The 14100-nt window shown below is 37.2% G+C and overlaps 1 protein-coding gene across 7 annotated transcripts in view; it reads left to right on the forward strand.

Moving 5' to 3' along the window:
- The window catches only part of DLC1 (DLC1 Rho GTPase activating protein), a 394038-nt gene that overhangs the window by 93983 nt on the left and 285955 nt on the right, over window positions 1–14100 (forward strand). For all 7 annotated transcript variants that reach the window (XR_014141200.1, XM_081808282.1, XM_081808287.1 and 4 more), the window contains exon 3: window positions 8081–8230. Coding sequence is in view for 6 of the 7 variants with exons in the window: in XM_081808282.1 (XP_081664408.1) it covers window positions 8081–8230 (150 nt within the window). In the remaining variant the exon portion in view is untranslated. The remainder of the gene's footprint in view (window positions 1–8080; window positions 8231–14100) is intronic.

The raw sequence follows: 14100 nt of genomic DNA on the forward strand, positions 1-14100 counted from the left end.
ATGGACTCTGAAAAACAAACAGGATTCTGGAGGGGAGGGGGGTGGGAGGGTGGGTTAGCCTGGTGGTGGGTATTGAGGAGGGCACATTCTGCATGGAGCACTGGGTGTTATGCACAAACAATGAATCATGGAACACTTCATCTAAAACTAATGATGTAATGTATGGGGATTAACATAAGAATAAAAAAAATAAATTACAAAAAAAAAATGCTCTATCTGAAGCCTCATTGGAGTTTAAAAATCAAGCAAAGGAGAAACCAGTTTTCTACACCATGCTTTATAAATGGGAGGAGATACATAGGAAATTAATACAAACACTTAAGATAAAGCTATGATTTACATATCAGTTAAAAGCTGCCTTGTAGTAACGTTGAATGAGGATATTATTTATCATTCTGTGTCATCTAATACTAAAATGATATTGGCACATGTTAAGATTAATTAAAGATAGCATGCAAAGATTTTGTGGCTGAACAGACTATATCTGGCAAATAGGAGATAGTTCCTGGTTTGTTTTATTACCTACCTCCTAATCTACATAAGTTTCATCTTGAAATGTACCAGAATAAAAATTAAGGTTGACTCTTTTAACTTGCCTAGAAATTCTGACATAGGATAATTATATTATCTTTAGTTTCTGACTGCTATTCAGATAAAAATCTTCACTGCTTCTGAAGAAAAAAAAATTAATAACTTTCTGGTTCTTTAAGCAGGATATTATTTTAAGAAAGGCAAGTCTAGAGTGAGGAATTTATTGTCCAATGAAATGTATAACACTAATATGAGATTTCATACTAGTCCAGCTGGCTGCAGATCAAATAATTCAGAATGAAGTTGGGCCAAGTCTTTTGCTAAAAGGTCCCTTTCTACTATGGGTGAACAAGGAGTATTACCAGCCCAGAATAGCCAGTAAGATGCATATAGAATCAAAGACAGTGTAGGGGCCAGAACCTTGGATTATGAATCAGGAAGTCTTAGTTCTATTCCTGGCCTAGCCTTTAATTTATTATGGCTGTCTATGTGATGCCGCAACTCACTGACAAGCAGAACATTCAGGCAGTGCAAAATTTGCTGAGCCAAATGTCCACTATTTGGAAGCATTTAGGTCTTTTACTGAATTTTTTTGGTTTTCTTCCAAATGCTTGGTATTAGGAAAACAGAGCCCCTGCATCTCTAGGGGCAGTATCCTTTTCTCTGGACTTCATATTTGCCCAGTCTGTAAAATGTCTGGTAATTTTCACCTCCTCCCCATTCCGTGTATGTGTACTGTGTCCTGTGTTGTTCAATAAAGAGCATCTGGAGAAAGAGGAGGGTTGGAATTATCTTCCCCAGATAGAAGGAAAGAAGAGTAGTGGAGTCTCATGTTCAGAGAATTCCTTTTCAGAGACCTGGAGAGAATGACGCCCTAAAAACCCTGTTTATCTCCCCCAGATCCCATTGTGATCAAAGTGACTTCCCTGCCCAAGGACTAAATAGCTACTGGGGGTAAATAAAGATCATCTTTCAGATTTCCCAGTGAAAAACCATGTGGGTTGGCCATATTAGGCTTTTGACAACAAATCAAATTGAACAGTTTTTCTCCAAATTTCCCTAAGTATCCCACTGATGAGTTTAAGAAAGAAATACAACTGGAAATTTCTTCCACAACAGTGACATATATTATCTATACCTTGACAACAGCTAGTTACAGTGTCAAGACAACAGGATGTTTCTGTTCTTACTGCTACATAGGCATATATTGGGAAAAGGAGACATATATCACACCATTGACTCAAGGTCAGCTCACAGGCAACTAAATAGCTTTTCCTCATTAAAAAAGCAAATCATGGCAAACCTATTAAGAATAGCCTATTCATGTTCTAAACAGGCACTTAATTCTTAGCTGTGTTAAAGAGGGTGTATAGAACATGGGAAATACTTGCCTACTCTGCCCTGGTCAGACAACGTGTAGAGTAATATATTTAATTCTGGGCCACCAACCATTAATTGGGTCATTGACAGAATTATGTCGTATGCAGAGAAGAGTAAACATAACTAATGAGGGTTTGAAAACATGTCGTATGAGAAATCATTAAGGGAACTGAGGATGATTCACCTAGAAAAGGAAGAAAATGGGCACAACGGAGTTCTTCAAATATTTAAAAGACTCTTTCATGGAATAGACACCACTTTATGCTGTCTAGTTCTGGAGGGAGAAACTGGGAAGTTAGAGGAAGGCATAATTGGACTCCATGGCTTTTATAAACATTATAACTGTACAAATATGAAATAGGTAGCTTCCTAGGGAACAGTGCATAGCACACAGGAGATGGTCGATAAACATAGCAAATTATTGTTAAATAAAAGTGTTAAAGAACTAGCCTAGATGCAAAAGTTTTGTGCATTTAATCATGGTTATTGGTGTTCTTCCAAAACATAGTTTCTGTATATTGGAAGGAATGAAACCAGGTTGCAGGAATTGAGGAGAGAATAAATGATATCTAAATGGCATTAAATTAATAATTGCATCCATGAAAAGAAAGCAAAATGGAATATTGTAAAGAGACCAGGACAGAGAGTCGGGAGAGATGGGTTCTGTTCTATTCAGTTTGTCAAAAGAGAAGTAATCTGGACTTAAAGCTCCCTGGAATTCTTCTGCAAAGTCAGGGCACTATGGAACCAATAGCCATGATCCTAGAGTTCTAAATGTCTAAAGTCTTTAAAAGATTTTATTTATTTATTTGACAGAGAGAGATACAGCAAGAGAGGAAACACAAGCAGGGGGAGTGGGAGAGGGAGAAGCAGGCTTCCCGCAGAGCAGGGAGCCGAATGTGGGGCTCGATCCTAGGACCCAGGGATCATGACCTGAGCCGAAGGCAGACGCTTAATGACTGAGCCACCCAGGCACCCTAGATGTCTAAAGTCTTAAATTCTGAGGAAAGTATCCAAGTACATAATGAGTTCCTCCTGGAAATATGTTTTGACTTACTGTCAAAAATACAAGTATAAAGATATATTAATTATAATGAATTTTAAGGTATTTTACAAACATAAATAATGGATAGTTCAAGGAAGGCAGATAAGTGAGGACTACTAAGAAAAAAGAAGTCTCCAGAAAAACACTAAATTTAAGTCTAAAATTTAGCCTGAACTCTACCTGGGCAACAAAAGCAAAAGTTAAGGAAAGTAAATGCATTAAATAAATAAAATGCATTATTTCAATATGTTATTTCATTGACTAAACCATAGTTACAACTATTGGTTACCAGCTCACATAAGCTCACAAGAGAAAACTTGGGGCATCTCTTCCAATTCTGCATTCAGTAATGTCTCGTTGGTAGCTGCAAATAGGCCATAGCAGTATTTATGTCACAGAAAAATTGACACATGCTACAAATCAGGACTTTCTTTTTATGTGGAATCTAGTTTTTAAACATTTACCAACATACCACTCCCTACTTCTAAGAAACAGCTTCCCCAAAGAGTGCCTTCTTCTTTCACTTTGATCTCAAAATATGTATGGCCATGCTATGAAAGTATTTATTGTTGTTGTTTTTTTTAATCTACTGTAGTTAACACACAGTGTTATATTAGTTTCAGGTGTACCATATAGTGATTCAAAATTCCTTATATTATTCATTGCTCATCAAAATAAGTGTGCTCTTAAATTTGTTATTTCCTTATAATTACCATAATGTGGGTCCAATTCAGACCTCAGGGGGAAAAAAAAGACTATAGGACTAGAAAATAATCTTAAGATAAATTGAGCTATTTAGTGTGTATTAGTTATGTGGCATCACTGACTGTAAAGTAGGGTGATATTTCCAAAATGTTTAGTTGTCAGTATGTGGTAAGAACCCTAAAAGTTGGGGTATAGGATCACTTATTTGCTGACATCCTGCCAGTGGCCCCACTACAAAGAATAAATTTGACCTCTTTACAGTGACCTTCATAACAATATAATTTGGCTCCTGTTTATACTCACCCTCACATTGTCCTAGCACTCATTCCTTTCCCTGTTACTCTCCTTCCCGGCGTTCCCAATCTTTTATCCAATCCTCTTACTCATCCAACTCATTCCTGTCTCAGTATCTTGGTGTCACTCAACACTCTGCATGGAATACTATTTTCCCAGTTCTCCTCCTTCCTTTCTCCTCTCTTTCCTTCCCTCCCTCCCTCCTTGTTTCCTTCCTTCCTTCCTTCCTGCCTGCCTGCCTTCCTGCCTTTCTTCCTTCTTTTCCCTTTCTTTCTCTCTCTCTCCATCTCCACCTCCATATCTCTCTTCTACCCCATTCTTTTTCTCCTGATCATGATTTAGCCCTCACTTCCACAGAAAACTCTTTTCCAGTCACCCTATGCCAAGTGGGACAACCCCTCTTCAGTGATTGTGTAGCTTCTTACCCTATATATTTGCTTCTTATACTTGTTCCTATATGAAACCATCCTACTTATTAATTTGTTAACTTCTGTTGTCTGTCTTCTCATGGTTGACTATAATATTCAGGAAAGCTGGGATTTTTTTTTTAAATCTCTTATCACTGGTGACTATCTTGTCCCTTTAATGGTGCTTGACCCATAACAGCTATGACTGCAGGAAAGAAGGAAGGAAAGATGGGAGGGGAGAGAATTTAATGTCTTGGCCTTGATTTGAGTGGGCTAAGTTATTGAAATACCGAAAACTTCATTAATAGGTGGCTTCATTTATTAAGAAGTTCTTCTTCATGGACGACAGGGAAAGCATGAAGTAAAAGGTTCACTATAGAAGTCAACCTATCCAAAACCTGCAAATATACAGCTCTGTTTTCAGGCATGAGCTATTTGCTGGAATTTAGCCATAAGCATATGAAAGGTTAGAACAGTAAGATATTAATATCTGGGCTTTAAAAACAAAGACAATAAAATTCATCCAAAACATCTGATTTATAGTCAGCTCTATTTTGTGAAGTTTTATGGATGTATAACACAGGATACTGGTCTGTGTATTTGACACTTAGGCTGAGTGTGATGGGTGGTGAATAAGGAAGTATCCAGGAAGGAAGGGGAAGGCAATAGGCTTATTTCTCTAAAGGAATGATTTAGACCAGGGATGTTTGGTTTTATTCCTTTTGGCAGAGCATTTGAAATAATTTGACGCTCAGCCCATGGATTTGAAAATGTTTTTAAAGCACAATCTCAGCATCCAGTTAATTCAAAGACAAATTGTTCCTGAGACCACTGCTGGTAGGGCTAGGACAACTCATGACATCCTGCTTTATCCAGCATTAACTTAGTAGCTGGAAAAATATCAAGATATACTTTCTAAGGCTTTGGGAGATGTTATTTCACTGGCTCCCACTGATTCCATTATTGTTATTCCTGAAAACATATTGCATGTGCAATGTATAACTTGACTCATCTGCCAGGTAGAAAAACATAATTTTTGTGCTTGAGGATGTTATAATTGGGAAATGAAAATCACACAAAAAACATATGTGGATATAGAGATGCAAAGAACATTGTCTTGCCAAACACAAACTTTGGTTTAAAAAAGAAGGAAATTATACGAGCAAATACATTGGAGAAGTAATTAAGTGGACTTTGAGTCGTCTATTAGTCAGATTTTCCATTTTCCGGGTATTTAAAAGAGAATTACACTGAATAATCTCCAGTATTTCCAGGACTCCATTTTAATGTAGAAGCAGGATTTTACTATAAATAATGCTCTTTTGGGTTTTTTTGTTTTTGTTTTTTGCTTTTTTTAGAGAGACCGTGTGTGCCCACACAAGCAGGGTCGGGGTGGGGGCTCAGAGGGAGAGAGAGAGAGAGAGAATCTCACACAGTCTCCAAACCCAGCATGGAGCCCACCGCAGGGCTCGATCTGACGACCCCAAAATCATGACATGAGCCGAAACCAAGAGTCGGGCACTCAACCAACTGAGCCACCCAGGTACCCCAATAAGGCTCTTTTGAATAAAATAAAGTTCTGTAACACTGAGGGACATGATATATAGTAAGGTTTAAGTCTGTTTGCAAATATCCTGGACACTCTTAAGTACAAAGCATAAAACTTTATGATGACAAGAGTCTGTAATTGTGTCAGAGTCTCATTACATGTTTTAGACAGCAGGGACAATGAAAGGAAATTTAAGTAATAATCACAGCACAGTATTCTGAAGTAATTAACACAACAAAAAAATTCTTAGTTTATTCTCAAAATTGATGTCTTTTTGGAAGTAGGACTAACTCTTTCATTTTGACATTAGTCTGTTAAACCAAACACAAGTTCAGCTTACCCAGATAACTTACTTGGGTATTAATTAATACCCAAACTTAATTAATGATTCTTCGAACAATTTAATTTAATAAACCAATTCTTTGACATCTGGAAAATAATGCTCTGTAATATTAACAATCTGCTCTAGCTCTTATGGATACAGAGACCCCTATAGAATTATTTAATCCATGGAATTACCCTAGTAAGTCCCTGTTCTTTGAGGTTCCCTCCTAATGATGGCTAGAGAATTTAGGGGATTAAAAGAAAAATGCCAAAAACAAAAGGTCTGTTTCAGGCAGTCATCTTACCATCCCACTGCCAATACCATCACAAGCTCTCTTGTACCCACACCCCTCAAGCTTCTGTTGTGATATATTTTCCCTTTGAGGTCTCTACTAGTGTTCCTTTCAAAGCTGATTTCATCCAGATAAATATCAAAGACAGACGAAAAGATGGCAACATGAGTGACAAATGATTTTCCTCAAAAGGGCTAGCCCCAAGTCTGTTATATCTCTCAACAGATTTTGCTTCTGAAGAACCTTACTGTGCTTTCCATGGCCTTTTTTCCCCCACCCAATACTCTACCCAACCTTGATACCTTACACAACACACAGGGAATCTGGAAGATTCCTAATATTAATTGACTTGATTTGAATATGCAAGAATAGTAAGTAGTCATGGCCAAATAACTCTATAAGGTTAATGAGAAGCTTTAGGTATTCCTGTAAGCAACAGTATTTCCATAAACATATCTCTCTACTACAGAGAATTTAGAACGTGTAACCGTGATCATTTACAAAAATATATACAACTGTGGGGGCTTTTTTCAAGTGTTTGAAAGAAAAAGAAGCTTGAAGAGAAATATTGACAATGATACAGCCTGAAGTAGCAGTAGGTAAATGGCCCCATGCAAAAACAAAACAAAACAAAAACAAACAAGGGGTGGCTGGGTGATAGACACTGGGGAGGGTATGTGCTATGGTGAGCGCTATGAATTGTGCAAGACTGTTGAATCACAGATCTGTACCTCTGAAACAAATAATACATTATATGTAAAAAAAAAAAAAAGATAGCAGGAGGGGAAGAATGAAGGGGGGGAATCGGAGGGGGAGATGAACCATGAGAGATGATGGACTCTGAAAAACAAACTGAGGGTTTTAGAGGGGAGGGAGGTGGGAGGATGCGTTAGCCTGGTGATGGGTATTAAAGAGGGCATGTTCTGCATGGAGCACTGGGTGTTATACACAAACAATGAATAATGGAACACTACATCAAAAACTAATGATATAATGTATGGTGATTAACATAACAATAAAAATTAAAAAAGAGTACAAGGCAAAAAACAAAAAATCAAAAAAACAAAAAAAACCTGTCCACTGCACAAACTGAAATCCTGCCTTCTTTGATTATTTTCCCAATTTTTTACTATACTCAGAAATATTCTTTCAAAAATATTCTCTTGTATGGATCCTTAAATGTCTAACCACAAACAGTTAGTATGTCATAGTTGATTTGTACCATGAAAAAAGTAATGTATAACTTTTCCCAAGAATAATGAACTGAAAAGTAGTAAATATGTATCAGTCCTCGCTGATGTTTTACTTTTTCATTGCACTTTTTTCCAAAAGATGTATATTTAAAATTCAAGTAAAATGCTTCCTTGGCAGTAGGTCAGTATCTTCCCAATGAAGAGCCCATTGATGATACAGAATAGAACTTCCTTTCCCTGTTGAGTAGAAGGCTGCCTATTATTCAGTGTCCTTTTTGTCACACTGAGGAACAGGGAACTTTTTATTCTTTCTAAGAAATGGCCTTTCAGATTCAGTAACAACATGTTCTGTTCCTCAGGAAATAAGAGAAGATCGAGATAGGGCGCGGCTGGACTCCATGGTGCTGCTAATTATGAAACTGGACCAACTTGATCAGGACATTGAGAATGCCCTCAGCACCAGCTCCTCTCCATCCAGCACACCAACAAACCTGCGGCGGCACATTCCTGTGAGCTTTCCTTTCTGCTTCTTTTCCCCATGAGAATGCTACCTCTTTATTTCATACAGTCCCTCTTGCAAATGAAACATCTTCGATGGGAGCACTACCTATGTGTGGCCCTGATAAGTGTTCCATAAAGAGCACTCAAGTAATTCTGTGCTTGATGCAATATTATTTAAAAGAGAAGTGTGATTAAAAAGGAAATGGTTATTATTAGTTAGACGAAAAAGAGGGTCACCTGGGGAAATTATGTTTCCTAGAGATCAAATCATCTTTGTTGTAGTTGTTTCTCTCATTGTCAGTCTTCTCTGACATCCTATGAACACCATTCACAATGCTATGTCTATCTTGTTTAATATTTCTTTTCCAGTATCTCACAAATTTACATTGCATGTGAAAGATGCCTAAATATCTGCAGCATGCACACATGCATGCGTGGATGTTTGGATAGATGCGTGAATGGATGAATGGATGCTGGACTGACCCAGCATACTACAAGAAATAATTTAGATAGATTAACTTGAAAGTACTCTAAAATTCACTCTGTGAAACACAATGAATAGGCCAGAGGGAGAATTTTATTCTATTGTGCATTAATTTCATATAAGACAGACACTCCTCTGAGATTCTGACATTCAAAATAAAATTTGGAAGGCAGATGCCAGGACTGACTGTACACTTTACATATTTACTATTAGCTTTATATTAAATGGCTTAGTTTGTATAGATCAAGCAAACATGATGGTAGATTTAATTAAGCCATGAATCCCTTTTCAATTAATCTATTACTTTCACTATGCAATAATCAACACATTAAGGCAAGAAATTATGCATTTACCTAAGATCAAAGGGGTGGAAAGTCCTATATATATGAATCTGAGCACCTACCAAACTAGATCATATTCTTTAATTAGTGTAGTTCTATCATTGATTCTGAAGTTATTCAAGACTTATTCTGACTATGAGGCAGAATATTTCAAAGTAAATAAACAAAATGATAGCTAACCTTGGAATATGTTAGGTATTATTCTAAATGATTTATATATGTTAACACATTCATTCCTCACATTTTTCAAGTGAGTGAAACAGAGAAGTTAGTAATTATATGTGTCAGAGCTGAAGTACATACCCAGTGAGGCTTGATCTAGAGCCATGTCATTTAACCACTACACCACTGCTTTCTGTAGCTGACTGTGGTGGATATCTTAGAGCTTAAGCAAATGATAGATGACAGATCGATGGAGAGAGAGAGAGAGAGAAAGAGATGAAGAGGAAGGAAGGGAGGGAGGGAGGAAGGAAGGAGGAAGGGAGGGAGGGAGGGAGGAAGGGAGGGAAGGAAGGAAGGAAGGAAGGAAGGAAGGAAGGAAGGAAGGAAGGAAGGAAGGAAGGAAGAAAGGAAGGAGGAAGGAAGGAAGGAAGGAAGGAAGGAAGGAAAAGAAATTAGGTGCTTCAGCTTAAAATCTAATAGTATGAGATCTTTGTTTTTGCCTGTGACCTTCTGGATAATTTTTTCTTACCCTTCAGGATTCATCTCATTTCATCTTTACAGTGAAATCTTGCCTACATCTCCTTCTGTCTTCCCATAATCAATTGCTCCTTCCATGGTGCTGCCATAGTGTCTTGCACATACTTTAATAGGACAGGCATCCCAATGGAAGAAATACAATTAAAGTAATCTGAAGACCAACAAGAAGGGGTGTTTTAATCTTGATTACATATGAAGGGTGTGTAGAACAATTATACTCATTTTCATCACTTTTAAAGCCAGAAATAACCATATTTTTCAATAAGAGGTATTTCTTAGTAGTTCTTTGCCATGAATGTAGGCACGGGACACATTTTCTCTTTGGAAGTTGTCTGGTAAGAATTGTTAATATCTCCCTATCTTTTTAATCTCTCCCCTTTTCCATCTATATTGAACTTTCCTCAATCCCCATGTATTTAGAGGAAAAAACCCAACCCAGATTTCTGCTGAATGCACCTTCATATTGTCATCTCCATCTCAGAAAGCAAGACAGCTCTTCTCTGCTAGACATGTTTCTTTGTTCAGTGGTAAAGACAAAACAAAAACAGGAACAAATACAGGTGATGATTTTAGGATTCACCTACATCTACATCTTCTGCCTCCATTTAAAATATAAACTAGATTTTAATTACATGCACTGTCTCATGGAATATCACCACCATTGCTGAGCAATGGTTGATTATATGAATAGAGATCTGTTTCTAAGTTTTCAGCTCAGTATACATTTGGAATAGGCAAAATAATACCATAGAAACCTTATGAACTTCAAAGTTTGCAGGCCTGGGTTCAAATACAAGCTCTGCAACTGAATATCTAAGAATACAAGAAGATTATTTGATTTCTCAACTTCAAATTCATGTGAAAAAGGCAATATTATTGCCTATCTAATGGCTCATTGGGAGGAGTAAATGAAAGAATATATGTTAAGATGTATTGTGCAGATCTGACACAGAGCACATATTTAGCATGTGTTATTCCCTTTCCTTCTCCCATGTACTCACACCAGGCACTAGGCTAAAGATGAATAACACATAGCCTGAAGCGCTCAAGACATCTTTTTGGTCTTTTGGTTTTTCTAGGTCCTCGCTTGTTCTTTATTTCTCTTCCTTGGTATTTAAAGCTAATTTTAAAATTCTCTCATCATTCAAAATTTTTTCCACAGGCACTTTCCATTTCTTTTGATTATGACCTTGATCATCTAGCAAGGAGTACTGTCCCAGATTCGGAGGAGACACTCCCTCTTTCACACCCTTATACTCCCCTGTCAATTTACAGTTTAACAGGAAAGACAAGACACAAAATGAAACAGTGATCTCAGTTTGAGATTCCTTATGAGAAAGTGCTGGAGTGAGCTTTTTATCTATAATAAAGGGAATAAAATAATAGACTAAAGTCTTTAAGAATGGCTTGAAGATGAAAAAATAAATAAAATAAGAATAGAAATAGAAACAGAATAGAAATAAAGATTTAAAGGAGGCTGACTTGATAGAGACTTGCAAGTTGGCTGTACCTTGGTGGTTCACCCCAGCCCAGGATCTGGTTTTCTCCTCTGAAGTCCAAATATTTGATTTTGTCCAAGTACCCACTTCGTGTCAGTCTCTTAGAGCTGGCAAATGATGGCCCATCTCATGGAATGAATGCGAGTGCGGAATGGAGAAGACAGTAGTATTTACTGAGCACTAATCTGTATATATGTTATTTCATTTACCCTCAACAATCTTAAAATAAGAAGCTGAGCTCCAGAGAAGATGAGTAATTTACCTAAGGTCATACAGGTGGGGAGTGGTGAGTAATTTACTGACAGACAGACAGATGGTAAGATTTATTTCCACATATGTCAGACTTCAATGCTCATTCTGCTATATTCTGCTGATTACTCTATATTATAACCCTTCCCAAGATGCAAATTGTTCATTCACAATGGAATAAGTGCCATTTCCAGGACCAGAATCCCCTTTTCTGACAGTCGAGGAATTTTTTTCCTGATAACAAGGTATTCTGGGGCGCCTGGGTGGCTCAGTTGTTTAAGGGACTGCCTTCGGCTCAGGTCATGATCCTGGAGTCCCGGGATCGAGTCCCGCATCGGGCTCCCTGCTCGGCGGGGAGTCTGCTTCTCCCTCTGACTCTCCCCCTCTCATGCTCTCTATCACTATCTCTCTCAATAAATAAATAAAAATCTTTAAAAAAAACAAAAACAAAAAAAACAAGGTATTCTGAATATTAAGTTACTAATTGGGTTTGAATTAACATGTAAACAAGGCAATATTGATAATATCTTCAGGTATTTCATCTATGCCATCGAGAAGCTTAAGAAACATATAAGCCAGAACCCATTTCACTATCTTTAATTGAACCTCCAGCACTGATCTCAGTATTTTTTGGCCTTCCTGGACCTTTTCCCATAGTCCAAGGAGGCTATTCAAGAATTTCACTCTTCTCCCCAAACGCTGCCCAACCCTTACCCCTATCTCTTAGCAAACATCCTTGCATTCCTCTTCATAGAGAAAATGGACAATTGACAGGAACTTTGCAGCCTCACAACTGCAAATATTTATAGGTACTCCTTTTCTTCTCTTTTTTTCTCCTACATCCTCCCCTATGAGCCAAGCTCCTCTTCACCTAGTATATATTCTGTGATTTAATTCTTGTCTATTGCTCCATCATTTCTCTGCAACTCATCTCCTGTCTGAAAAATCCAGTAGTAGCTCCTCAGTCTTCAGCTGTAGCATTTGATGCAATTGCACATCCTCTCCTCCTTGGATTTCACAACTCCCTGGACTTCTGGCTCCTCTCTTTCCTTTTCTTTCATATCCTCAGATGTACTTTTCATATACTAAAGTGACTCCTCTTCTTATATTTACCCCTTAAATTTTATCTCCAGATTTTAGATTCAGTTCTATGTCTGACAGAATATTCTCTCTGGAAATCACCATGGATTACATGACTTTTTCTTCATATTTGAGGGTCACCAGTGAGACCTTTTTTGCTATCTCCAGATCAGTATATCCAATGGATCACTAGCTACTCACTCCCTTATGCCATAATTGTACTGTGTATGCATCTCTACTATAGCACATCATACTGTATTCCCTACCATAGTGGGAACTACTCCAAGATTTTTATATTCCCATTGCCTGGCACAGTTGAAGCATGGGGTAACAGTGATAAATGGAGCCTAGTAGGGAGATGATGTGGAAGATGAATTATACAAAGCAAAGGTGAGTCACAGGGAAATGATTAGATGGCAGTTGTAATAATAATTTAGGGCTTGTTAACCACGTATTTTAGGTATGGTAGCAGTGGAAAAAGAAAAGAAGGAATGGATGTGAGAGATTCTGAGAGAGCTTGCATTTTATTTCTCACAGTGAAGAGAGGGCAAACAAAATAATAAAGATTTGTACTAAACTACATATTTGTGACCCTCCTTAAATCACTTACGTAGTTGTGTTTTAAGCTCCCAGCAGAATGTCACAGTAGCTATTAAGGAAGTTGAACTCTGGGATCTGAGAAATCTGAGTTTTAATGTCAGCCCTGCTGTGCAATGTGAATCTGGTCAAATTACTTGCCTTAAGCCTTAACTTTATCATGTCAAGTGATGATGATAATATCCTCAAAGGGTTGGTGAATATTGAAGCAAGTAATTGCTATATAGCATTGTCTTTAAAAGGTAAAAACACAGTAAATGGTAAATTTTTAAAATATTTCTCAGTTTGCCTCAGAACTGTTGTATTGTTAGAAAGGCAGAAGGTTACCCTGTTAATCACCTAATCAAATTATAAACAGGAAGGCAAAAGGAGTTCTGATATACATAAAGGTCAAATATAAATGGCTTATAAATTACCTGCTACTTACAACTGTCAATTTGATGTTGATTCAATTTGATATTTTGCTTCCAATTAGAATGCCTTTTATTTATTTTTCATGGTTAATTGCTCTGGCTAGAACTTTCGATTGAGGAGGAGTGATGGGAGTGGGCACCCTTGTCATGTTCCTGATTTTAGAGGAAAAGTTTTCATTTTTTTCACCATTGAATATGATGTTAGCTGTGGCTTTGTCATACATGGCTCTTATTATATTGAGATATATTTCTTCTATACACAATTTGGTGAGAGCTTTTATTATGAGAAGGTATTGAATTTTGTCAAATACTTTATCTATTGAGATGATTATATTTTTATCCTTTATTCTGTTAATGTGGTGCATCACATTTGTTGATTTGTGTATGTTAAACATCCTTGCATCCCATTCCGTCATGCTGTATGTAACATGCTTTTAATGTGCTGTTGAATTCTGTTTGCTAGAATTCTGTTGAGAATTTTTGCGTCTATATCAAGGATATTTTTTTTTAAACAGG

The sequence above is a fragment of the Leptonychotes weddellii genome, chromosome 2 (genome assembly GCF_054177405.1).
Source record: "Leptonychotes weddellii isolate Sample4059 chromosome 2, ASM5417740v2, whole genome shotgun sequence".
Lineage (NCBI taxonomy): Eukaryota > Metazoa > Chordata > Mammalia > Carnivora > Phocidae > Leptonychotes > Leptonychotes weddellii.